Below are 27456 nucleotides of genomic sequence, written 5' to 3' on the forward strand. Positions count from 1 at the left end.
TATTTTTTATTTTGTTAAAAGATGTTAGAAATAAGCTCTCAGGGTGTTCATTTAGCCAACTTTTAGAAGCCAGTATTTTGGGAAAAATTCGATGGTATTTTTCCCCCTTTCTTGAAAATATTTTTGTGTTTAAGTTTGAATATAAACCTTAGTCATATTCAAAGATTTTATAGCCCCTTGGGGAAACTTTTTTTTTAAGTTAAAAATTTTATTTATTCCAGTTGGTTATACATGACAGTAGAATGCATTTTAACACCTTGTACACAAATGGAGCATAACTTCTCATTCCTTTGGCTGTACATGATACTGAATCACGTTGGTAGTGTAATCATACATGTATATAGGGTAATGATATCTGTCTCATTCTACCATCCTTCCCATCCACACTGGCTTACCTCTCCCTTCATTCCCCTCTGCATAATCCAAAGTTCTTTCATTCTTCCCTACCCACCCCCCCACTTTGGATTGGCATGCACTTATCAGAGAAAACATTTGGCCTTTTATTCTTTGGGATTGGCTTATTTTACTTAGCATGATATTCTCTAGGTCCATCCATTTACCTGCAAATGCCATAATTTCATTCTTCTTTGAGGCTGAGTAATGTTTCATTGTGTATATGTACCACATTGTCTATCCATTCATCTATTGAAAGGCATTTAGGTTGGTTCTATAGTTTAACTAATGTGAATTAAGCTGCTATAAACATTGATGTGACTGCATCACTGTAGTATTCTGATTTTAAGTTCTTTGGGTGTAAACTAAGGAGTGGGATAGCTGGGTCAAATGGTGGTTCCAGTCCAAGTTTTCTGAGGACTCCCCATACTGCTTTCCACATTGGTTGCACCATTGCTGCAGTCCCAGCAGCAATATAAGAGTGTATCTTTTTCCCCACATCCTTGCCAACACTTATTATTGCTTGTATTCTCGATAATTGCCATTCTGACTGGAGTGAGATGAAATCTTAGTTTTGATTTGCATTTCTCTAATTGCAAGAGATGATGAACATTTTTTATGTTTGTTGATTGTAGTTCTTCTGTGAAGTGTCTATTTAGTTCCTTAGCCCATTTACTGATTGGGTATTTGCTTTTTTGGTGTTAAGTGTTTTGAGTTCTTGATATATACTGGAGATTAGTGCTCTATCTGAGGTGCATGTGGTAAAGATTTTCTCCCAATATGTAGGCTATGTCCTCACATTATTGATTGGGGGAAACTTTTTTGAAGACAGAGTCTTGCTATATTACTCAGGTTGGTCTAGAATTACTGAGCTCAAGTGATTCTCCTCCCTCAGACTCCTGAATAGTTGGGATTATGATTGTGATTCACTCTGTCCTGGATTTACAGCTATTTCAGTGAAAAAGCTACCCCACTCTACTGTGCATTCAAGTTCTGGGCAGGAGGAATATCATGTTTCTCATATTGATGCAAAAGCTAATCTAGGATTTATGGTTTTGTCCTTTGCTGTAGTGCAAGTCAGTGAAGAATGGACAACTAACTTTTAGAGAAAGCCAGCTCTGAGCCATGCATTTTATTAGGTATCTCAGTTAGGCAATTATTATCCCTGTATTACAGATGTGAACTCATGGACAGAGGCATTTTCTAAAAATTTCCAGACCTTCAACTATGGTTGATGCCAAACCACTGCTTGTTCCCTGACCTTCCATTTCTCCTTAGTGTGGAGTATTTGAAGATCCCTCTTTGTCAGTAGTATCATTTAACGTTGACCATATCACATAATTTCACCTGTATAATACTAGAAAACTCTTTTGCCTCAGTTAATTCCAAACTTAATATAGATGTTCCCCTCTATATTTAGAAGTGCTTATTACTGTAACTTTTGTGAATTAAGTTGCTGATAGTATAGACATTTAATACCTGAATGAAATTTTCCTCTTGCCTCCAGATTCCCTCAGGATTGTGATAAAACTTTCCTGGGTCATTGCTTAATTCTCAGGAAGCAATTATACTTGTTCAGTAAATGAATCTTAAGATGGTATCACATACTCATTAATTGTTTAATCAACTAAAAATAAGTTATAACTTTTATTCGAATGTTAATCATTGAGAAAAATATCTTTCTTGATATAACTGCTTGTAGAAGAGAATCTTTGCTGCCTTGGTTCCACTGAGCCCTGAGTAGTAAATAGTGAATTTTGCAATTTGGATGGATTCCAAATAAATTTTCTTTTCTTTATTTTCTTGGTGCTATGCTGAGAATTGAACCCAGGGCCTCAAGCATGGTATGCAAGTGCTCTACTAGTGAGCTGTGTCCCCAGTTCCAAAGTAAGAGTGTTTAACTGTTTTTGGGGGGCGGGTACTTGGGATTGAACCCAGGGGTACTTTACCACTGAGATACATCCCAGCCCTTTTTACTATTTTATTTTGAATAGGGCTTCCTTAAGTTGCTTAGGCCTTGTTAAGTTGCCGAAACTGGCCTCAAACTTGTGATCCTCCTGCCTTAATCTCCCAAGACCTTGGGATTTTGTTCCACCTAATCTATCTAACATTTTTAAACTAAGATTTTAGGCAAGTGAGTATTGAGCACCAGTAAAATGAAAATTTTATGAAATGTATTTTTACGGGTTTTTAGATACATTTAATTAGGTTGTTAGAAAACTATTTCACTTATATATATATGAATCCTCATGTAATTTTTGCTTTGTGAGAAGCAGTGACTTTTATTGGTTCTTTTTAGTTATACAACAGTTCCATTTAGCATGACTTCTTTTAATACCTTCATATATTTATTTATTTATATGTGGTGCTGAGGATTGAACCCAGTGCCCCACATATGCTAGTCAAGTGCTCTACCACTGAGCCACAACCGAGTCCTACCAGTGACCTCTTTTTAAAAATATTTTTTAGTTGTAAGTGGACACAATACCTTTATTTTTGTGTGGTGCTGAGGATCGAACCCAGTTTCTCATACATGCTAGGCAAGTGCTCTACCACTGAGCTGCAGCCCCAGCCCCCTAGCAGTGCTTTTTTCCCCCCCTTTTTTTAAATTAAAATTTTTATTTTTAAAGACTGCATTTTGATTCATTGTACACAAATGGGGTACACCTTTCCATTTCTGTGGTTGTACACAATGTAGATTCATACCATTCATGTAATCTTACATATACATAGGGTAATACTGTCTCATTCTACTATCTTTCCTTCCCCTACCTGCTTCTGCCCCATTTTCCTCTACACCATCCAAAGTTCCTTCATTCTTCTCACCTCCCCCACATCCCCCTCGTTATGTATTGTCATCTACTTATCAGAGAAAACTTCGGCCTTTGGTTTTTTGGGCTTGGTCTATTTCACTTAGCATGATATTCTCCCAACTCCATCTGTTTACCAGCAAATGCCATAGTTTCTGGCATTTATGGCTGAGTAATATTCCTTTGTGTATATATACCAGTTTCTTTATCCATTCATCAATTGAAGGGCGTCTCGGTTGGTTCCACAATCTAGCTATTGTGACTTGAGCAGCTATGAACATTGATGTGACTGCTGCATTACTGTAGTATGCTGAGTTTAAGTCCTTGGGGTATAAACTGAGGAGTGGATAACTGGGTCAAATGGTGGGTCCATTCCAAGTTTTCTGAGGAATCTCTGCACTGCAAGTTGACTGCACCAATTTGCAACTCCACCAGCAATGTATGAGTATGCCTTTTTCCTCACATCCACGCCAACACTTATTATTGCCTGTGTTCTTGATAATAGCCGTTCTTATTGAAGTTAGATGAAATTTTAGGGTGATTTTAATTTGTATTTCTCTAATTACTAGAGATGATGAGCACTTTTTCATATATTTGTTGATCACCTGTATATATCTTCTGTGAAGTGTCTGCCCAGTTCCTTAGCCCATTTATTGATTGGGTTCTTTGTATTTTTGGTGTAAAGTTTTTTAAGTTCTTTATAAATTTTGGAGATTAGTGCCTAGCAGTGCTTTTAATGTATATAATTATAATTATAAAAAGAGGGATTCGAAGTCCTAAATCATATATCAGCTATTATATTGAAATTGTGTTATTAGTATTATTTTGAATTATTACTTATATAATGGGACTTTTTTCTGCTCATGTGCTTTAGTTTTGTGATTTTAGGTTTATGGACCCCTATTCTTCCTGGAGTCTGCTCCCCAATTTCCCTGTCCATGTGTGAGTGTTTGCACCGGAGCTAGAACTAGCGAATGCACTGGCTCAGCAGACTCCATTCAGTAATATTGAGTACTTATTTTTGTGCTGCTCATAATGGTTCCCAGATGACCTTATAACTTGTCCACGAGGAACTTCCTTATCCATTTTTACGCATGCCATTAGCAGTGTCCTCAGGATAAATTCTGTTACAAGTTTTTGTATCCGGGCAAGTTGGTCTCCCTTGTGTTAGGAATAATGGACTCATTCAAACTAAAAATTGGCCTTCATTTGGTCTTTCATTTTATTTTGTTAAGTCATTTTTATTCAGTAATGGGAAATTCAATAACCACAAGCCCAGACCCTTATTTTCAAAGCAGGGTAAGATGTGGAGATGGCACAACCTCAGTGTAGAAAGTGTATGTTTGGGTTTCAGATACCTGAGTTCTCTACCTCCATTCTGCCACCAGGTGGCCTTGTGTATCTAACATCTTTAACCTCACTTTTCTTATCTGTAAAATGAGAACTATTTTACTTAATCTCATAAGACTTTTTCCAGTGATCAGGGAAAATAATATGTATTAAATGCTGTATATGTTCCTTTTGAAGCTTGATATTAATAATCATCCTTTGCTCTTATAACCTGCATAACAACATTTTAAAGGAATTAGTGTACAGATTGGTTGAGGAAATACAGAATAGAAAGTCTTGACTATTTTTAAACCTTGATATTAAAATATTTTGTGAAAAACTCTGTGAGCATGAATTAGAAACTGGTTTATTGATTTAAGCATTTTATTTGGGGGTGGTACGGGGGCTTGAACTCGGGCACTCAACCACTGAGACAAGTCCCCAAGTCCCCAAGTCCCCAGACCTATCTTGTATTTTATTTAGAGACAGGGTCTCACTGGTTTGCTTAGTGCCTCTCTCGTACTGAGCCTGGCTTTGAACTCGTGATCCTCCTGTCTCAACCTCCCGAGTCTGGCTTTATTTTTATTTATTTATTTATTTTTTTTGTGGTACTAAAGAGTTGAACCCAGGGCTTTGCTCATGCTAGGCAAAATTCTATCACTGAGGTTACCCTGCCTTTAAGTGTCAGGTTTTAAAGACTGTAATTAAATTGAGAAAATGTTTGGAAGCCTAAAGCATAATATAGTTATTTTCCTTTAAAATATTTAAAATGGGATGTCATTCCTTTTGAAAATAACAATGTACTGATCACTAGCTTTAGACTGCATTTTAAACCTTACCTGTTTTAACTACTTTTCTCTTTTCATTGAATATATCTGCTATAAATTTGTTATAGATAAGTCAAATCATATCGTCAATGAGTACGGGGGAAGGATTATCTACTACCTCACTTGTGTACCCTCTGGACACAGTATTTACTTCTTCAGACTGCTTTCTGAGTCTAGGCTATTTTTTAATATCTGAGATTGCTAGAGAGCTTAATTTTGTTGATGAGATCTTACCGGACCTTTTAGAATACTGTTAAGCCTTCAAAATTTAGTGTACAGAGTATTGGGGGCAGGAGAGCTTAGCAGAATGCTTGGCAGAGTAGGCATAAAATAGTGCCTAGTTGTTGCTCTGCTGAGGCATGATCATGATAAATTATACTTGGGAAAAGGTTCATAGTTTCATCTTATATTTGTGAATTGAATATTTTACATCTGGTTTAATTTTTTTTTATATACCGGGGATTGAACCTAGGTGCCCTTAACCACTGAGTCACATCTCCAGCTCTAAGTAGCTTAGGAACTCATTAAGTTGCTGAAGCTGGCTTGAACTTGGGATCCTCCTGCCTCAGCCTCCCAAGTCACTGGGATTTACAGATGTGCACCATAACCATGCCTTGTCATTGGTTCAATTTTTATATGTTAACTTATTTTACTACCATCTGCTAATTGCACTGACTTAGCAATAAATTGCTTTAAAAGCTTATGTAATGAATATTGAATGTATAAGCCTTAAGGGATTGTTTTAGTACTTATAGTGCCAGTGCTTTTCTGTTATGATTGTGAACTTCATATAGGGGTTGAGATTGTATTTTGTTGGCAGTGAATTTCAGGTGATTAGGAATGACTGCTTTTCCCCATATCTACAGTAAGTAGAAAAATCTGATTGGAGGAGTAAATTTGTTGATTGAGAAAGTGTTTATAAAAAGCAAAAATGATAACATTTCAACTTTGTTTATTTAGTCCTAGGAATTAAACCCAGGGATACTTTGCTACTGAGCTACATCCCCCTCCTCCCCTTTTATTTTTTAGTTTGAACTAGAGTCTTACTGAGTTGCTGAGGTTAGCCTCTAACTTGTGATCCTCCTGCCTCAGCCTCTCAAGTTACTGGGGTAACAGGCGTGTGCCACTGTGCTTGGCTCCTTTTAGAGGTTTTCAAGTATAATTAGTGTGTTTGAGCTTTTAATGACTGTGGGAGAAGTTTTCAATGGAACCTAGTATTAGGACTGTATATATCTATCTCACTACTACTGTTCATTCCTGGTCTTAGATGTTGACATATGACTCTCGGTGTTTCTGTAGGTTTACCAGGTTAAGGCCTGTCACTGTCTTGGGTTATTGAAGAGTGCTTGTGAGTGACCCATCTTACTTTCTATCTCATCCTTTTAGTTTGTTGATTTTCTCACCTCTTAGGGCACTTTCATTCCGCACTGCCCTGGTCTTATCTCCTGGGAGTGCCTCTGTATCCCTATTCTTAAATTTAGATATCCAGGTTGGTCTGACTACACTCTACTTTCCCCCTCACCCCTCTTTTTTTTTTTTTTTTTTTTTTTGATCTAGTTGACATGTTTAATATGCTTCATACAACTAGAGCAGAATATACATTCTCCTTACATGGAACATTCACCAAGGCAGAACCCATTTTAGACCATAAACACATAGAAACAGAAACAATAGAAATCATACAAAATATGCTCCCAGAGAATTAAACTAAAAATAAATGACAAAAAAGATAGCTCAGAAGTCCCAAAATAATTGCAGATTAAGTAGTTCCTATCTAAATAATATATGTTCCCTCTGTTTCTGTATTCTGGAAGAAACTGAAGAGAATTGGTATCATTTCTTCCTCAAATGTCTGACAGATTTCACCAGTGAACCCATCTGTGCCTGGTGCCTTCTTTTTAAGGGAAGTTATTTATTATTCATTCACTCCTTCTCCTAGATAGGAGGCCTGTTCAGATTATCTCTTTTTCCTTGTGTGTCTCTCAAGGATTGTTTAGGATTGGTCCATTTCATCTAAGTTACCAAATCTGTGGGCATAGACTCCATAAAATTCCTTTATTAGTCTTTTAATGTCCCTGGGATTCATTCACCCCTCTTTACTACTGCAGTAATTGTGATTCTTAGAACCTTAGGACTGCCTAATCACTTACTCTTTTTTTTTCCTGTCTGCTGCCTCCACTTTCTTCCCTGTCTAGCTCAGAATTCATAGTCCTATCTTCTGTCTTTCTCTTGTTATTTGAGGTCATTAATCATTGTGCCTATTTATAGTCGACATTTTAGTAAGTCCCTAATCCTTAATAATTAGATTTGTGAGGGAGGATTGCTCAAAACAGCCAGAAAAATTAAGTCATACATAGTGTCGTAGATTGACCCTGCAAATTCATGTTTTCATCTGGCACAACACAAACGTAGTTATTCTAACTGTGTCTTGCTAATCTCCTGTTTTCTGCATTAAATGTTTCCGCTGTCTTCAGGCTGTTTCCCTTTACTCCTCAATCCTGGTAAATATTTCACCTACTTCAGCGTTCCTCCTGCTTTAGAATCAGAAGAAATTCCGAAAGGTTCTCCATCCCTATCCTGGCTATCTCACCATATCTTCAACAGAACTTATCAAACCTTCTCTTCTTTTTGCATTTCGTACCTCTGAATAAAACCACTATCCACTTGGTTGTTCAGTGGTTGAAATGTGAGCAGCATCCTTGATTTTTTTTTTTCCCTCTCCCTTTATCCAAACACAAAATCCAGTATATTCAGCATCCTAACCATGTTGAGTCAGTCTGCTTCTCTTTAAGTCTTTTGACCACATGGTTTAGGCCTAGTTTATTCCTCTTTTTTTCCTGGAATACTGCAGTAACTTTCTAGTTGTCCTCCAGCTTCCACACATAATTATCTACACTATTGCCATGCAGAGGCACCGTGCTGCTTATCACTCCCCTGTTTGCAGTCCATTGCTCTCAGGATGAGCCTGCACTCCCAAGTCCTGAAAGGTCTGCACTGGTTCCTTTCTGCATCTCTTTCTGTTGTACTACTTTTCCCTCCTGTTTGACATTGCAATTATATGCAATTTATTTTAGTTATTAGAACATACTGAACTTTTTCTCATTTCTGGAACATTGTATCTTGGCACTTGATAAATATTGTTGGATGACTGAGTAAATAAGGGAGCAAATGGAAATGCCTTATAGAAGGATAGTTATAAATATACATATATGTGTGTGTGTATGTATATATTCATCAACATACAAATATCCAAATAATTCAGGTAGTAATAAATTACACTTAAATATTTTATCTAGCTGAAGAATTGGCTGAAAATGCAAATACAACATGGATATTTAAAATAATACATATTGGGGCTGGGGTGTTGGCTCAGTGGTAGAGCACTTGCCTAGCACGTGTGAGGCTCTGGGTTCGATTCTCAGCATCACATAAAAAGATAAAGATACTGTGTCCATCTACAACAAAAAAAATAATGCATATTATAGTTTTAGTAATATGCACATTTATATAAATTAACTAGGAGAACGTTTGCATTGAAGAAGCCTGTGACATGAAAGTTGGCACTAACTAGGCACTACGCCATTCACCTATAATCCCAGAAACTCAGGGGACTGAGGCAGGAGAATTGCAAGTTTAAGGCCAGCTTCAGCAACTTAGCAAGACCCTGTCTCAAAATAAAAAGGTGTGGGGATGTAGCTCAATTGTTGAGCACCTCTGGGTTCAAAACCCAGTATCTGGGCGTGTGTGGTGGGGTGGGGGATTGATGCTAAATCTTTATACTCAGGTTTTGATTATATTTCACAGGTGTTTGTTCCTCTCCCTCTCCCCATGTTGCTGGGAGTTGAACCAGGTCCTTATGCAAGCTGCATTTTTGATTGCTTCCTCTTAGAATTCATGAGGTGGTGGCTTAAATGAATACACAGCCATTATTAAAACGTGAAGGCACTTTTTAGAACTTTTCTAAACTTGTTATGTTCAATATCTTGTAGATTTTATAGGCAATCACTTGCAAATATTGTTACTATCTACAGATGAGGAAATTGAGATCCAGTGAGGTTAAGTGATCTACCTAGCTAGTGAGTGAAAGAGCCAGGATTTGACTTTAGTCAATCTGGTTCTAGAACATATTATTTTATCTGCAGCCAAAATAAACTGGTTGACAGATTGCATTAAATAATACATAGGTATAATTTTTTAGTATGTAGTTTTCATTTTATGCGAATATAATGTTTTTGAAAACAGACTTTAATCTTGTTTTTTGTTATTGTTAACGCTGAAAAATACTAATTTAAAAGTATCAAACCATGCATATTATGAAGGTAGGATCTCCTCAATTTGTTGCATTTACAATTTTTCCCATAATTTGTGGAGATATTCCCTGGGTTGTTAATTAGAAATTGTTCCTTAAATATGTATATTATTGTAATCACTTAAAAATTCATGCAGTGCAGCATTTTTAAACTTGATGTTTTGATTTGGAGCCTAAATGTCCTCCAAAGGCCATATATAAAGGTTGCATTGCCAGCCTGGGGTGCTGTTGGGAGGTGTTGGATACTTAGGAGGAGGGGCCTGTTTGGAGGAGTAGGTCACTGGAGGTGCACCCTTGGAGAATTGGTACACTGGCCCCTTCCCTCCTCGCCGCCTCCTGGCTGCCTCAAGGTGAGAGCTTTGCTTCACCACTTCACCACTTGGTGATGTTCTGCCTCGACACAGGCCCACAGTGACTGAAAACCTTGAGCCAAAATAAATCCTTCCTCATTTTAAGGTGTTTGTTTTTGATGGTTCTGGGGATTGAATCCAGAGGTGCTCAACCTCAGAACTGCATCCCCAGCTTTTATTTGAAAATTTGAGAAAGGGTCTAGCCAAATTGCCAAGTTGAATTCCGTACTTGTGATCCTCCTGCCTCATTGTCCCAAGTAGCTGGGATTACAGGTGTGTGCCACCACACCTGGTCTTTTGATTTTGCTTTTTGAAATTCTACTTAATTTCTTTGTAGAAAAAGCCTCTAACTTTAAAGTTGCTATTGATTTTCCCAAGCGCAATAGCTGTTCTACATTAACTTTACATTTTCTGAAGGTTTTATGAAATTCCTTATTTATAATTTCTATTCTTTATCCTTGTCAATTTATTCTTTTCAAATTACTTTGGTATCATGTTAGTGAATATCACGAGGGGAAGAGAAACCCATACTCAAATCTTTCATGTTTAACTTGATGACCTCCAGTAATTTTATTTTATTTTTAAACTTACCTGACCTTTTTAAAAGTATTTTTTTAGTTGTTGATGGACTTTTATTTTATTTATTTATATGCAGTGCTGAGAATCGAACCCATTGTCTCCACGTGCTAGGCAAGCACTTTACCACTGAGCCACAACCCCAGTCCATTGCCTGACTTCTTTAAGCATCAATTTGGTTATTATTGTTAGGCAATATCACTGATTACATAAAAATAATATCTGTTGTTTGAGAACAAGTATGGAAAATATTGGGAAAGTTTCAGATTATCCCAACTTGGGAGAATGTTAAATAAAATACCTGGCCCAAGTATTTTCTCAGGAGGCATATGTGAATAAATGTAGAAGTACTTTGCTACTTTGAAATGTGAAAGTTTAGGGAATAAGTAAGACCTGGAAGACTTACTTTGTAATGTTTTAAAAGTGCATATAAAAAGGATTTCCAACCTGCTTTTATATGTCTAAAGTGTTTTATTAAAACTGCATTAGGAGTATTTTATAGAGTAAAATTATCCGTATGACATCATTGAGATTGCTGTGCACAGAGAACAGGTATTTTCAGTAAAATTCTTAAATGCAAGTTTAAGATGTATTTCAGTCTGCTGAGTTTAGCTTTTATAAAAGGATGCATGAAGGCTTTAGTTAATGTTTGCCTATGTGCATGTTCATACTGGCATTTGAGGAAGAACCCGGTATTTTAAAAATTTTCCTCAGAAACTTAGAAGTACTATTTCCTAGTTATTTCTAAAGTGGTGATTCTGGGTGTGTGTGGTTAGGGACAGGAGGTGGAGGGGATGTACCCAGCATCCTACAAGGTATCCTATAGTTGTACAGCCTCTACAGCTAAGAAGTACCTAGTCCAAAATGTCAGTAGTGCTGAGATCTGAAAAGCCTTGTTCTGAAGGATTAGAATCAAGAATCATAGAGCAAAAAGGGCAAAGGTTTCAAAATAGGTAATACCACGAATAAGTTTTTAGAGCTAGTCACTCTTTACTGGCTTGAATGCCTTAGAGGAAGTGAGGGAGAGCTCATTTCTACTGAAAGCCTGAGTTTAAATATATCTGAGTTTACAATATTAAGCCATATTTTGACTTTGATAATAGCATATTTAAACCAATTTTAATTTATTCTTGCCAGGTTATTTTGTAATTTCTTAGATAAAATTACATCTTTATAATAAACTTGTATGAATGCTGCAAGTTAAGCATTTTCTCAATGGAAATGTAAATTGAACTCTGTCATCTGTCTGTAGTATTTCAGTATGAAATATTTGTTATTACATCATCATCATCATTACAATACTGGGGATTGAACTCAGGGCCTTACTACATTTGCTGTTCAAGTACTCTACCACTGAGATACACCTCAGCCTCTGAAGTATTATTCTTAAGAAAAATAGAGGGACGGGGAATTTAGCTCAGAGGTAGGGTGCTTAAATACCATGTATGAGATCTGGGGCTCAGTCCCCAGTACCAAAAAGAAGAAAAAAAGTGCTGTGGGCATGTGAAACAACTTTTAAAAATTGCTGTAAATCTGCTTCACTCTAATACATTATTCAGTGTTACATATAAAAAGCTCATGTAAATGACACAGCTTTATTGTATCCCGAATTCAACTTGTAGATAAGTGAAATAGTTAACAGTACTTTGCCTTTGTAAGGTTTAAGTTTTTCTGGATGAAATTTAATGTCCATATTTCTTACAGCAACTGCCACAGAGCTTTTTCAAACTTAGAATTCCTTGGGTTGGAGCAGGCATCAGAGGAAAAAAAAAAATCATTTTCCTAATAGCCACTAGGTGGTGGTCTTACATGATGGAGTCTAAATTTTAGTGGTGGTAAAAACTGAAATGGTTGCCCAAATTAAGCAATGTGAACTCAACAGTGATATTTAACCATGTAAGGGATGAGGACTGGCAGTGTTCCTCACTGAAACATAGATTGTAAAATGAGGCAGGTTTCTACTTATTTTACAAGGGTTTTTCTTTTTTTGACTGCTTCAGCTTTATCTGTGGAAATCAAATTAAGATAATATTTCCATGTTTATTATGTTTATGCTGGCTTATTGTGTTAACATTTTTGGAGTTTATGGTAATAATTTTAATTATATTATGTGTTACTTACGGTTAATAGATTTAAAGTATTTAAAAATAACTTTGAAGATTTTTGTGATTGAATTATTTATGTTTTATTATAATTCTCCCAGTCAGACGTGTGAATAAATAAAATTTTATGTAGAGCAAATACAATTTTGTGTAGTTTAATTTAGGGGAGGGTATTTGACTTTTTGGAACACCATGGGCTTTGAAGTCAGAACCTGGGTTTGAATAATAGCCATTTATGTTACATTGTTAGTCAGCTTTTCATTTCTTATGAAATACCTGAAAAGAACAACTAAGAGGATTTTGGCTCCTGATTTCAGAGGATTCAGGACATGATCTGTTGGCTCCAAGGTAAAACATGGTGAAAGGTTGTTGGCCATGCCACAGAATTTAAGGATGTGTTGAGTTTGAGTAGCAGAGCAAGGGATTTATTATGAAGGAAAAGTAGTACACACTTGATAGTGGGGTGTGGGCTATCTCAGTGAGTTGCCTTTTCTTGGTCTGGGTTTTTGACATCTGCAGGGGAACTGTAGCAAGGGGCCTGAAGGAACTGGAGTCAGGGCCGGGTTATGCAGTTCCACACTAGTGTTCCTTGTGCATTTTTGTTGCACTCATCTCTTCTAATCATGCTTTTCCTACCTTGCATTTCTCATTAGCATCTTTAGTCACCACCCAGGAGCCTGCCTTTTCCTATTGAGAGTAAGATCATTTCTTGGTCACCAAAGTCTTTAATGTGCACACTTCATAAGGGAGTGGTTCCCCCAGATGCCTGTGGCTATCTTGAGTTTTGATAAACTAGACAAGGATGCAGGTGTGAGGATATGGGCTGGATTGCTCAGGAGCTGCTTGTTCTTTATTCCAGCGATTTATGAATTTTTTTTTTTGAACTTGGTGTTCTCTCTTTATGCCTAAATTCTGACCTCGGTAGTTGACTTTAGTTGTGGGATATAGATATTTCTGTAGGAAATGCCCTTTATTTGCTTTGTTAAAATGTAGGATTTGATGGTACAAAGGAACAAATTTGTGTGAGCAAATGCGAAGAGCATATTTTTAGCTTAGCATATTTTAATTTAGACTTTTTTTTTTTTTTTTTTTTTTTTTTTTTTTAGTATGGGGGACTAAACCCGGGGGTGCTTTACCACTGTGCTACATCCCCCCAGTTTTAACCCTGTAGTTAGAAATACAATTTTCTTAAATTTCATTAAATGTAGTTGGAAATAGAGAAATCATGATCTGAGGAAGAGTGGGCTTGAATTCTAAACCCACTATGTAGTAGCTGTGGGACCTTGGATAAGTTATTTAATCTCTCTGACCTTTAGTCAGAATTGAGAGTATTACATGAAATATTTGGAGGTTTAGCATGTATGTCAGAACATATATGATGATATTTGGCATAGTGTTTGAACTTGATAGATGTTCAATAAATTTATTGTTTTATAGAAACCCAGTATAACAAATAATAGTTTATAATTTTTTTTTTTTTTTAATTTTGATACTGGGGATTGAATTCAGGGGCACTTGACCACTGACCACATTCTCAGCTCTATTTTGTATTTTATTTAGAGACGGGTTTCTCTGAGTTGCTTAGTGCCTTGCTTTTGCTGAGCCTGGCTTTGAACTCTTGATCCTCCTGCCTCAGCCTCCCAAGCCACTGGGAGTACAGGCATGTGCCCCCACACCTGGCATAGTTTATAATCTTGATTGTCTTTCTGTACACAATAATAATATTCATAGAACAGCCAACAGAGAGAAAATAAAAAGAATATAATTCACCCACAACTCTTTAATCCTGTGTTAGAAATCTGTATTCTTTTACAGTAGTTCTCAAAAGTGCTAGCCCTGGACCTTGGGAGTCCTTGAAGTCTTTGCAGGGGATCTGCAAGATCAGAATTAGTTCCATAATAACACAATGACATTTGCCCTTTTTCCATTATTGAAATTTATACAAATGGTGCAGAAGCATTTGTGGGTACAGTTAATAGTGCCTTAGCACAAACCAGACCAGAGGCACTAAATAGCACCAGAAGGTACCCTCAGTTTAAAGAACAAAATGATATTTTCATTCAAGAATGTGTTTGGTGAGACAGTAAAAACTATTTATTTTATTAAATCTCAGCTTTTGAGTACACATTGCTTTTAAGTTTGTGAATGGCAAAATAGGAAACCTCCCTAAAAACACTGCTGCTTGCATACCCACGTACAGTGGTTGTCTGCTTGAATTATGAATTTAACTTGCTCTTTTTTCCCCCCCATGAAACATCATTTTTACTTGAACAACTAACTGAATATAGTTATTCAGACTTGGGCATTTGTCAGATGTTTCTCAAAAGTAAATGATGTGAGCATGTTACCTCAAGAAAGACAATTGATGATATTTGTTATCAATGAAAATTCAAGGTTTCAGGCAAAAATTAGATTTTTTTTTGTGTGTATGCCAACCTGACATTCATAACTTCTCAGTGCATGGACTTAACTGATATAATATTGTTGATGATATTAACAAATTTGATTTTTAATTTTTGTATAATAAATTGTGACATTTTGGGAAAGCTCTAATACCCAGAGAACACATATCCAAAAGTGTGAGGTTCATTTAAAGTATATAGACCAGTGGATTTTGGTATAACAGTATATAGTATGTTCATTTAAAATAGTTTCAGATTCCACATTGCAGCTAACTTAAGAAATTAATACTTGTTAAATTTGCAGAATCAAAAAGGAATATGTACAATTCTGAAAAGAATAGTGAAACATGCCTTCTTTTTCCAATTGTGTTGGCACCAACCTGGATTTTCAAGTATTCTTTAGCCATATAATGAATTACATAAGATTGACTGCAGAAGTAGAGATGAGAATCTAGTTGTTTTCTATTAAATCAGTTTTTTTTTTTTTTTTTTTTTGGGTACGGGTGTGAACCCAGGAGTGCTTTAGCCACTGAGCCACATCCCCAGCCCTTTTTTATTTTTGGGCAGGGTCTTCCTAAGTTGCTTAGGGCCTTGCTAAGTTGATGAAGCTGACTTTGAACTTGTGATCTTCCTGTCTCAGCCTCCCAAATTGCTGGAGGTACAGGTGTGCACTATATTTAAAGGGATTTGCAAAAATATAAAACAGTCATTCTCACTAAATTTATTTTTGAAACTAGTTAATTTTTGTTAAAATGTTATATATTACCATGCAATGTTTTCATTGTCTTAAAAAATGATTCTAAATATTTTAAAATTTTCTCAGGGTTATTCCTGTATGGTAAATATGGAACTAACTCTTATCTACAGAAGTCCTTTGAGGTCTTCAGTAATTTTTGAATACAGAAGTATCTTGAGACCCGAGTTATGGGGTGCTACTCATTTCCTCTTTCCTTACCAACTGTTGTCCATATGAATATTTAGTTTTTGGTTGAAATGGCACTGTAAACTATAATATAATTTATTAATCCTGTTAGTAGTAGTAACATTAGTTGGTATAAATTTAGAACTACTGAAAAAGGCAAATCGTGGTTCAGATAAAAAACATTTTTGGGACTTTTCTCAAATTAAGTGAAAGGGTAGATTAAGCCCACCGTATTGTTGAAAATGTATACACACACACACACACACACACACACACACACACACACACATTCTCATCCTTCCTTGTACTTATATCCTTAGAGTATGCCTGTTGACTGATATTTTATAGAGATCTCCCTTGAAAAATGGTTGCTTCTTTCTTCTTTTAGTATTTCTAAATGGTCTATTATTTTCCAAGTCTGTTATGCTGTGACCCACGTAAGTTGTAGTTATTAGCTTGGAAGATTAGGTAACTTGGGAGACAGTGATTGGCTGTACCATAAAAGTAACTTAGAAGAATTCATCTCTGCAAAGCACAGTGACCTAAATCAGACAGGTACTCACTGTCCCTGGACTTTAGGGGACTTACTGCATTATAGTATCAAAAGCAAGGCGTTTCCTGTGTCACTATGGAGAGGTTTCATCTGAAAGAGAAGTTACGTGTATGTATCTAGCTAAGGTCTTATATTTTATTTACAAGCAAACTTGAATCTTTCAAAGTTTAATAGTGAAGCTTGGAGAAATGTCAGACTTGATTAGCACTGGCTTAGAATAGTATCATCCTCTGTGCCCTTGGCCGTGGAAGTCATCTGCTGAAGAGTAAATCCTGTGTAAAGTTAGAAATGTCGGTAGCATCTTTATTCTTCTGTAATATTAGTTTTTGCCATAGTTAAAATTACTTGAATGAGGCTTTAAAAATTGCTTGACTAAGATATTAGGAAAGAAATCACTTCATCTTAGTGATTAAGTATGTTTTGAAGCTGAAGTTTTTGATAGCTGTGAAATTACATGGTTAAGAATCATAATAATCATAATTTTTGGGAGATGTTAGTTTTGGGCTATAGCTCTATGTCTTATATAATAGAAAAATTAATTTCTGATAGGAATCTCTGATGACTATTTTAATAATGGATTTTATAAACCTCAGGGTGTCAAAGAGGGTATTACACTAGATTCATGCTAAATTTTTAAATAGTCTATTAACATTCTTTTTTCCTTAATTCTATGGCTTTGGTATGTTGTCTTATTTTTTGTAATTTAACCAACAAAAGTATATAGTTTTTTTTTTTTTTCAGGCAAGATAAATGATTATAAGCGGAATTAGTAAAATGTATTATGTAGATATTTGTAGCAAAATCAGATTTGTTTGATTTTGTTGGGATTCCCATTTGTGAACTGAATTTTGACTTTATCATATTTTGATACTGAACTTTTAAAAATAAACTGATTTTTAATTTTATTTTAGCTGTTGATAGACCTTTATTTTTATTCTTTTTTATTTATATGCATTGCTGACAATTGAACCCACATGTTAGGCAAGTGCTCTACCAGCTGATTTATTGATTTTTAAAATATGGAGTACCTATGTATATTTGAGCTTTAATTGTGTCCAGAAGGAATCTGAGTGGATACAATATAAGTTTTTTGTAGTCTTGTCCTATGAAACATATAGTTTAACATATGTTTATTTAAGGACTTAGAGCAGACAAGTATTGCTTGAGTCAGGAAATGCACTGTTGACCATGACAGGCAAGGTTCCTCACTTCTTGTAACTTATTATTGAACCTGGGAGATAGTTAAGAAAGTTGTTATATAAATTAGTAATTATAAGTTAATAAAGAAAAATGCTGTATGTTCTCAGCATATATTATAATGACCTTGTTCTGTAGTATAGTGGATAAATATCTCATGTAACTAGCCCTCTAGAGACCTGGCTTTCAATTTTAGTTCTTTTACTGAAAGTGTGATCTTAATGAAGTCACATAAATTTGTGTATATCTTTCATTTTTTAGATTAAAAGAAAAAAAATCGAACTGGAAAAATAAAGCCTATTTCATTATCTATTGAGTCCGGTGAGATCTTGTTTATTCTTTAGAAATGGCAAAGATAACACATTACCTCTGAATTTCTTATGGGGAGTCACTTTTTAGTTGTAAATGAAGTGCTAAACTGCATGCACATTTGATTATATGACAGTTTTCCATTCACTGAGGTATCTGCAGTATGTGGAGTAATAAAGTATGCACTCGGCGAGCTTTCATTGAATGAATGGTTGAATTCTTTAGTTCCTAGGCCTTAAGTGAGACTTCTTTCACAGTTCAACATTCCTGAGGAACAGAGGAGTTATCAAGGGGAAGCATGGACAAACACAAGACCATATTGCTGAGAAATATCCTCACTTCCTCTCCTGTTGGGTTTTAGTTAGGAAGATGTAGTAGAACCTTAAGGATACCCAGCTAATGGTACCCAAACTGATAGAAGATGGGGGATCTTAGTAGAACATTTCTGGACCTTCTTTTGCTGAATAACATTTTCTGAATCTTTGTGATTTCCCCACCCTGATCCTAGGCAGAATGTTTGCTTATCTGAACATTTTAATTATTAAAAAAGTTAAGAGGGAGTTATAAAGTAAACATTTTTAGAAAACGATAGTTTTTGCTAATAAATTTACACATACCTGATAACCCTTAAAAAGGGATTCCTGTGTGTATCTTGGTGTGTGTCTACTGATTAAAACCTGGAGTGTGCACATCTCCTTATGGAAGTAATCTGACAAGTATTTGTGACTTACAATTTCCGATAGAACCCTGAGGAGGTTTCCGGTTGTCTGTGACTCTTCTATTCTCTAACAGTCTGTAACAGCATGGATCCTCTTTGTTGCTGGAGGCTATCACTACTTTTTGCCCCCCCCCCTTTGAAACTTTCTTCAAATTCAGATTGTCTAATTGAAATTCACATTTCAATCAAAGCCATGGCACTTGGAAATCTCAAATACCTGGAAGAATAAAAAGACACCCAAAGTATATGAGTATGCAGGATTGACTCCTCTAATCCCAAATAAATCATTTAGCCTTGGTTTCAAAATTTCATTTATAAAATGATTGAGTACCTTGTGTTCTATAGGTTATGCATCCTAGTTTACATACCCATACCTCCATTAAGATTATTTCCAGCGTTTTCCTATTACAAGCCCTGTTGCAGTAGTACTTTTCATATACAGAGATTTAAAACTTTTTCTGGTATCTTAGATGTTTAATACGTTGTTCTTTTTATTAAAGTACAGTGGTAGCATTGTCACCTTATTGTATAAATACAAATTTGAAACCAAGTCTAAATGATTTCCTTTGGAAGGAGTCCATCCTGGTATAATTTGGATGTCTTTATTCTTATGTGTTTTTGAACATTCCTAGTGCCATGGCTTTCTTTCTTTCTAGTTAGACTTTATAAGTAATGACCTTTGAGACTCCGCTGGGGTTAAAATGAAGCATTTTGATGTCAAGGGTTGCTTTTACTGTTATTTTTAGTTTTTTATATTATTGGAGGCAAAAATGAGAAAGAAAGGGCTTTTCTAGATCCAAATTTTCAAATGATATCAGGGGACTGAAATTTGAATTAATAAAAAGATAATGTGTTTGATGTAATAAAAAGTGAAACACTGTAATTGTCTTTGCTCTTTAGTCTTTTTACCAGTGGACAATTTTAGCAGTTCCAGGTTTTCCTTTACAGATGTTTAATATGTAAATATAGTTTTTGTAAACTTTAAAAAAACCCACAAAATTGTATTCTACATGGAGTATTAACTTACTCTATAAAGAAATATGATATAAAGCATTATCTTAAAGTTATAGGATTTAAGACACATATGCTTCTTTTAGAAAAGCATTGCTCCTTGAAATATCCCATGACCCTACTCAGGGATTTCAGTATGTAGCCATATATACCCTGTAGACTTTTGGATTACTTATCCTGTATCAAGGTGACCAGTGTGGCTGGGCATAGTGGTGCTGCTGTAATCCTAGCAGCTTGGGAGGTTGAGGCAGAAGGATTGTGAGTTCAAAGCCACCCTCAGCAACTTAGCAAGGCCCTAACCAACTCAGCAAGGCTGTGTCTCTAAATAAAATATAAAAATATATTTATATATAAATATAAAATATAAAAATATGGATAAAATATGGATAAAATATAAAAGGGGCTGGGGATGTGGCTCAGTGGTTAAGTACCCCGGGGTTCAATCCCCTCTTTAAAAAAAAACTGGTGGCCAGTGTGTGTGGCCTGCTTGATGTTGGCATTTATAGAAGATATTGCCTTTCCTATTCATTTTTACAGTTGAAAAACTGGGTAATGCTTTAAGCGAGGGGGGGAAAGGCATACATGACACTCCCCCCCCCTTTTTTCAGTGTTAGTGCTATAAGATTTTTAGGCTTTAAAAATTTCAATTTCAGTTTGTTAGGCAAATTATACATGAAAATATTCTAATTGAAAACTATCGATAACAATAAAATAACATTCTAACTTGCTTATTCTTTCAAACCCAATTCCTTTTCCACAAACAAGTAGTTAACAATTCGATGTGGATCCTTTTAGACCTTTTCTTTTCCTTAATATAAATAAATATGTATGGAAACAGGAACATATGGAAGTAAAATTTTGGTTTAGTTCTGTGAGCTTTTAACTTGTGATCTTACTTTATTTCTCTATAATGTACTTTTTCATTGAATTTGTACCCTTGATCTTTTTGTATTAGTACATTTAGATCTACTTCCACTTTTTTTTAGGTCTGTTTTTCAAACAGTGTCATAGTGTTCCTTAGTACACTATGTGTACTGGCTGTTCCTTAGTGCACTGCCTTTCTGTTGACACATTTTTGTTCCATGTTTTCCATTATCAGGAATATGCCACAATGAAAATAAGAGTTCAGGGAGGTTGAATGACTTGCCCAAGACTTTACAAATAGCATCTAGTGGGAGCAAGCTGGGTAGACCATGAGAGGAGATGTTGATGGATACCCTGTTTTCACATTCCAGTTTTTGCACATATGGAAATACTTTTCTATGATAGATGTTTAAGGGTCAAAGGTTATTTTTAACTAAATATAAATATAGTAATATAATGTGAATTTATTACAAAATAAAAGATTGCCTATCTTAAGCTATTTTCAGTGTTAACTAAGTAGGGTTGTTAGTAAATCTCAGTATGTAAGTATGGCTGCAGAGAAATAAATGATTTGCTTGTTTGAAGGTGAGAGTTAATTGTATTGTTTTGCTTCCTATCTTGGCAGTTATACTGGCTAAATGAAAGTTTGGAATGGGAACTGTTAATTCCTTTTGGAACATACAGTATGCTTCCTCTCAGGATATAATTTCTGCCTCTTACTTAGGAGAGAATTTGTCTTTTGTATCTATACATGCTTAGGAACTAGATGACTTGCTGTTGTCCAAGGAAAGCTAATGGTTTTAGACTCTGACTTGGTTAGTAGTTGGTAATTAGTAGCTACTCATTCTTGGGCTTTTGGCATTGGGTTTGGTTTCCCGCTTAACCTTTCCTTATTACTGAGGAAGTGTGAAGAACTATGAGGCCATTGGATTAATCATACATGTGTTGTCTCCTTCCTTCCATTACATGATATTGGTGTGATCTACTTAGCCTGTTTCCCTTCCTTTAAATGTGGAGCCTTAACAAGTCATAGTACTTCTGAGTTACCTATATAAATCAACCATCAGTGTTTCAGAATCATATACAAATATCTCTTGATAGCCAAATCTATTTTGTTTGGATATTAGAAGGTCTACATTACATACTATTCTGTGTGTGCCTGGTTCTGAGTTTTGGGTAGCAAATACAGTTTGGATAGCAGGGAATTTATTTAAAAATTTAAGCAAATCAATTCAGTTTGAGTTTAGATTGTGTGAATTCAGACATTAAGGGTTTGGATGGTTAGCCAGGTGTGGTGGTACATACCTGTAATCCCAATAACTTGGGGGTGCTGAGGCAGGAGGATCCCAAGCCTCAGCAACTTAGGCCCTAAGCAACTTGAGGGGACCCTGTCTCAAAATAAAAAAGGGCTGGGGATATATGGCTCAGTGGTTAAATGCTTGCTCCTGAGTTCAATTCCTGGTAAATAATAATAATAATAAAAATAAATAAATAAAAATTAGATAGTGAAGGAAAATTGTATATAAGATTACTTTGTATATGCTTAAAGAAGGCCTCAAGCTGCAGGTTTATCACTGTTCCCTTACAGGACTCCTCCAACAGACCATGCTGAACACGGGTTCAGAGCCAGCTGCAGCTGGTCCTGCTTGAACCTAGAACTGAACTTTTCGAGAGAAGGGGCTTTGTTCATCTTTTCTGTCTGTGGCACACAATCATGTTTACTAAGTTCATAATATGTAGTTATGATGATTATAATGTTCCTTTCAAAACTGTTAGAAGTTGACAAGGAAGTTAAAACTGAAATTCTATTCTTTCAAAAATGGTCTGTGTAGTTGGGTGTAGTGGCACACACCTGTAATCCCAGTGACTCTGGAGGCTGAGGTGGGAGGATTGCAAGTTTGAGGCAACATCAGCAAGCTAGCAAGGCCCTATAAAATAAAAAGGGCTAGGGATGTAACTCAGTGGTAAAACAAGCACTTCTGTATTAAATTCTCAGGACCATACCAAAAAAACCCAAAACAAAACAAAAAACCAAACTATTTTATAGCAGATATTACAAAAATATGTTCTTTTTGTTGTACTGAAGAATGGAACAACATAAAAAGATTGATAAAGGTGAATTTTCACAACTGATAGGTAGACTTTCCCTCGAGTTTAAAATTTTGGCATAGCTTTCTCTCTTTCTCCCCTTCCCTCCCTCCCTCCCTCCCTCCCTCTCTCCCTCCTTTCCTTCTTTCCTTCCTCTCTCTCTCTCTCTCTCTCTCTCTCTTTCTCTCTCTCTTTCTTTCTCTCTTTCTCTTTCATTTTGGTATCAGAGATTTCCTTAGGGCCTTGCTTAACTGCTGAGACTGGTTTTGAACTTGAGATCCTCCTGCTCCAGCCACCTGAATCACTGGGATTACAGGCGTGTGCCACCATGCTTGGCTTGAATACCTTTTCTTTTTTGGGGAAAAAAAAAATTCCAACTTTTTATTGACTTAGCTACCTTACAGCGAAAATGGTACTGCATATATTGGGTTTACTTATTTTTGAAAATTTTGTGTCTTTTTTTTTTATTTTTTATTTTTTTACATTTACATAGGGTAATGATGTTTATTTTATTTTTCCCCTCCCCCCACCCCTCCCACCCCTCTTTTCCCTCTACACAGTCCTTCTTTCCTTCATTCTTGCCGCTCTCCTTAGCCTAACTCTAAACCTAACCCTAAACCTAATGCTAGCCCCTCCCACCCCCCATTATATGTCCTCATCCGCTTATCAGCGAGATCATTCGTCCTTTAGTTTTTTGAGATTGGCTTATCTCACTTAGCATGATATTCTCCAATTTCGACCATTTGCCTACAAATGCCATAATTTTATCATTCTTCATTGCGGAGTAATATTTCATTGTATAAATATGCCACAGTTTCTTTATCCATTCATCAACTGAAGGGCATCTAGGTTGGTTCCACAATCTGGCTATGGTGAATTGAGCAGCAATGAACATTGATGTGGCTGTATCTCTGTAGTATGCTGATTTTAAGTCCTTTGGGTATAGGCCAAGGAGTGGGATAGCTGGGTCAAATGGTATTTCCATTCCAAGCTTTCTGAGAAATCTCCATACTGCTTTCCAGAGTGGCTGCACTAATTTGCAACCCCACCAGCAATGTATGAGTGTTCCTTTTTCACCACATCCTCGCCAACACCTATTGTTGCTTGTATTCTTGATAATCGCCATTCTAATTGGGGTGAGATGAAATCTTAACTGTAATCCAGTCTAATATTGCTGTTAGTTAGAATGCATAAGAGCAAAAATCAAGAAAGTCTTCCATATTAACACTTCAGTGTTCCCCTCACAATAGACTTTCATTGATCTCTCCCTGGAAGGTCTTTCTGTTGAGGATAAAGTGAGTATATTACCAGTTATTTAGTAACTTCCACAGAAAATCATTTAAAAATCTTTGCCATTTCTGTTTTTACTGAGGTTTTGAATGCTCTGTGCACTTTAAAAAAAAAAAGAACCTTTAAAAATACTTTAGAAAGATTATAGTTAGCCCTGAAAGTTCATTTCTTTGAGAGAAATGGTCTGTTTTAATTTTTTTTTGCCGCTTTGAATAATGCATATGGTATGTTCTCAGTATATATTGATTTCACAAGTAAATAAGAATAATTTGTTTGTTTTTAGGGTCCTGATGAAGAAGCTGTTGTGGATCTTGGCAAAACCAGCTCAACTGTGAATACCAAGTTTGAAAAAGAAGAACTAGAAAGTAAGTTTGTTTAAAATAATATGCTGGGTTGGGGTTCTGGCTTAGTGGTAGAGGGCTTACTTGGCATGTGTGAGGCACTGGGTTTGATTCTCAGCACCACATATAAATAAATAGATAAAATAAAGGTCCAAAATTTTTTTGGGGGGTGGGGGGGAAAGCATGTTCTCATTTGAGGGCCTGAAATTAAAAATAAAATAATATGAGATAGCTCAGTCGGTAGAGTGCTTGCCTTGCAAGCACAAGGCCCTGGGTTTGATCCCCAGCACCCCCCCCCCCAAAAAAAAATAATAATATGCTTAGTAGCTTAAATTGCTGATTGATTATTCTTTAAATTTTACCTACTATTTCTGGAGACATTTCTCTTTACTATTGTGGAGTAGAGCATTTAGAAGAGGGCTGGACGCTTTTCTAGTGTGGTGTGGAGACTAACAATATAGCAAACACCCATGTAACCACCACCTGTGTCTAGAAGTGGAACATTCCCTGATTATTTACTTACTAGATAGAATCTATCATGGCATAAGATGGATTTCAGAGAGCCTCTCAGACCTCACTGATTGTTAACTATAACTTGGAAAACTGAAAGGCCACAGTTTATAAAATTGGTTAATTCTATTTTTCTTGTTTCTGGCAGACTGGGTAATTTGCATTATGAGCATGCCAGAGCACCAGACTAATAAGCTACAGTTATCATTAGTTGTCATCTACATACTTATTTTATAGGTCTGTTACATCAGCCTCTTAAAATGCTTCAGTAATCCCTGCGCAGAATTGTGGAGCAGAGGAGTTATTGGCCCGTCTACCTTCTGTAGGCAGGAAGAAATCCTGGAAAATGATTTCTTTTTTCTCTTTCTCTTTTGAAATAATTTTAGCTATGCAGAGTAGCTGCCAAGATAGTACAGGGCACCTTCTGAAAGTACTTCACCTGGGTTCTCCCAGTGTTAGGAAAGTTGATTTTGCATAGCCATACATTTGTGAAAGTATAGAAATGAACTAGGTTAATAGTTATTGGTTAACTGCTAGTTTACTATTAACCAAACCATAGATTGTATATAGAATTCACCAGTCCCCCCCACCCCCTCCTTTTTTTTTTTTTTTTTTTTTCTGTTCCAAGATCCAGTTGATCCAGTTCAGGATTCAACCATACATTTCGTTGTTATGTCTCCTTAGTCTCATAATATTTTCCTTCTTTCCTTGTCTTTCATGATCATGAGACTTTGGAAAAGGAGGGGTTAAATATTTTGTGCAGTGATCCTCAGTTTGGATTTGTCTGATGTTATCACATGAATAGACTGGCATGGATAATGTACCGTGGGAGCAATGTGCCCATCTCCGTGCATCGTGTCTGTGGGCAAGTCATGTTGTGGGCATCAACATGACTTACTAATGATGATGTCAATTTTGAATGCTTGATTAAGGTGCTATTCATAGCAAATGTTTTGAAACATATTTTGGGGATTCTTTAGGAACTGCATGTTAAAATCTGAGCTGGTTGTATTCAGACTGTTAATTTGTTGCTTTTAAGAAGGAGGTGGAAAGAGACATATAACAGTCCTCATTTACATCCTGAGATTTATTTATTTATTTTCAAATAACTTTAAAAGCCTGGGTTTAATAGGGCTTCCATAAACAAGGACACAATCTGTAACAGAGGAGACTAAAAACAAAATGAAAGCAGACAAAGCAATAAGGCCCAGTCTTCTAATCTTTGGATTCTGGAGTATTCTTATCTACTTTATCTGGCCTTTCTGAAACTGCAAACTCATAGAATTTATTTTTATCTTGGTGCATTGTGTGCCAAAACCCATTAGTACTAATTGAAGTAACAACTTTATAATTCCCAGTGCACAGGGATAGGAATTTGACTCTTTAATTTCCACTTTTCTTGGCGTTCAGAAGGAAATATTTTCACTGAAATAAAATGGTGAGGTCACTGAGTTTGTCCATTTCTTTGCTGAGGTATAATTCTCATAAAGTGGAATTTATCCCTTTAATGTATACTCTTTGTGGTTTATACTCGCTGGGTTGAGCAACTCTCATCACTTTAGTTCTAGGAAATTTCTGTCATTCCCCCAAAGAAATCCTGTATAATTAGTTTTTAAATTCAGGATTTTCTGGTAAAATTTATTTTTAATAATTGAGATTTAATTTCTATAGAGATTTATCAGTTGCTTATTACTGTGTACTAGGCTAAGTGCTGGGTACTAGGAGATACTTAAACAATTTTAGTTCAGTGTTATTTCCATAAATATAGTCCACTTTTAAAAGATGCTCATTCACTTTATGTGTTTATTTTACTACTGGATATGGAATCCAAGGGTGCTCCACCACTGAGCTGTGTTCCTAGCCCTTCTTATTGTTATTTTGAGACAGGGTCTCAGCAACTTAGATAGGAACCTATTTTAAACTATTCAAAGAAGTCATGACCTTTTCTCTCAAAAGTTGACAATAGTGCTGTTAGGTCTTTAGTTCTGTGATTCCATTTCTTTTAGTGGGCAAAATCAGATATTACCTTTTATAACTTGGTTTTCTTCGTTAAAATATAAAGTCAGGATCATGCAATATCAGTAGTGGCTTTTTTTCTCTTGATAAAGTAGCTGCATTGCCTTTTATCTTTTCTGATCATTTCTACCCTTTAATTGGAGTATTTGGATCATTTACATTTGATACAACTCTTAGTAATTTGGATCTTATTCTATAACCGCTAAAAATAAATTAATATTTATAATTATTAATATATATTATAATATGTGCATTAAAATGTATTTAATCATCACTAAAATGTACCCCTCAAAGAGCTCTACTAAGTAGGTTGGCCTTAAAGTTCGAAGGAATAAACTTATTTTTGTATAGTATTATTTCAGACGGGCTTAGCTCTTCTTTCTCAGTTTTTAGAGGTACAAAATAATGCTTATTTACATAACATTATCTCGTGATTATTAGTGGTATTATTCCTTGGGCATAGTATTCTGTGTAGTATTCTGTAAAATAAGAGGGGTAACTGGAGACTCTCATTGTTAATTATATGAACTTGTATATAA

General features: G+C 35.8%; 1 protein-coding gene across 10 annotated transcripts in view; it reads left to right on the forward strand.

Annotated features, from left to right (window-relative positions):
* Positions 1–27456, forward strand: part of Slc4a7 (solute carrier family 4 member 7) — a 100274-nt gene that overhangs the window by 8029 nt on the left and 64789 nt on the right. For 7 of the 10 annotated variants that reach the window (XM_047532386.1, XM_047532389.1, XM_047532388.1 and 4 more), the window contains exon 2: positions 24334–24415. In XM_047532386.1, the coding sequence (XP_047388342.1) occupies positions 24334–24415 (82 nt within the window). Of the gene's footprint in view, positions 1–16559; positions 16682–24333; positions 24416–27456 lie in introns of those variants that run through there. The other 3 variants (XM_047532387.1, XM_047532390.1, XM_047532395.1) reach the window with 1 other exon arrangement.

Source organism: Sciurus carolinensis, chromosome 17 (genome assembly GCF_902686445.1).
Source record: "Sciurus carolinensis chromosome 17, mSciCar1.2, whole genome shotgun sequence".
Taxonomy (NCBI): Eukaryota; Metazoa; Chordata; class Mammalia; order Rodentia; family Sciuridae; genus Sciurus; species Sciurus carolinensis.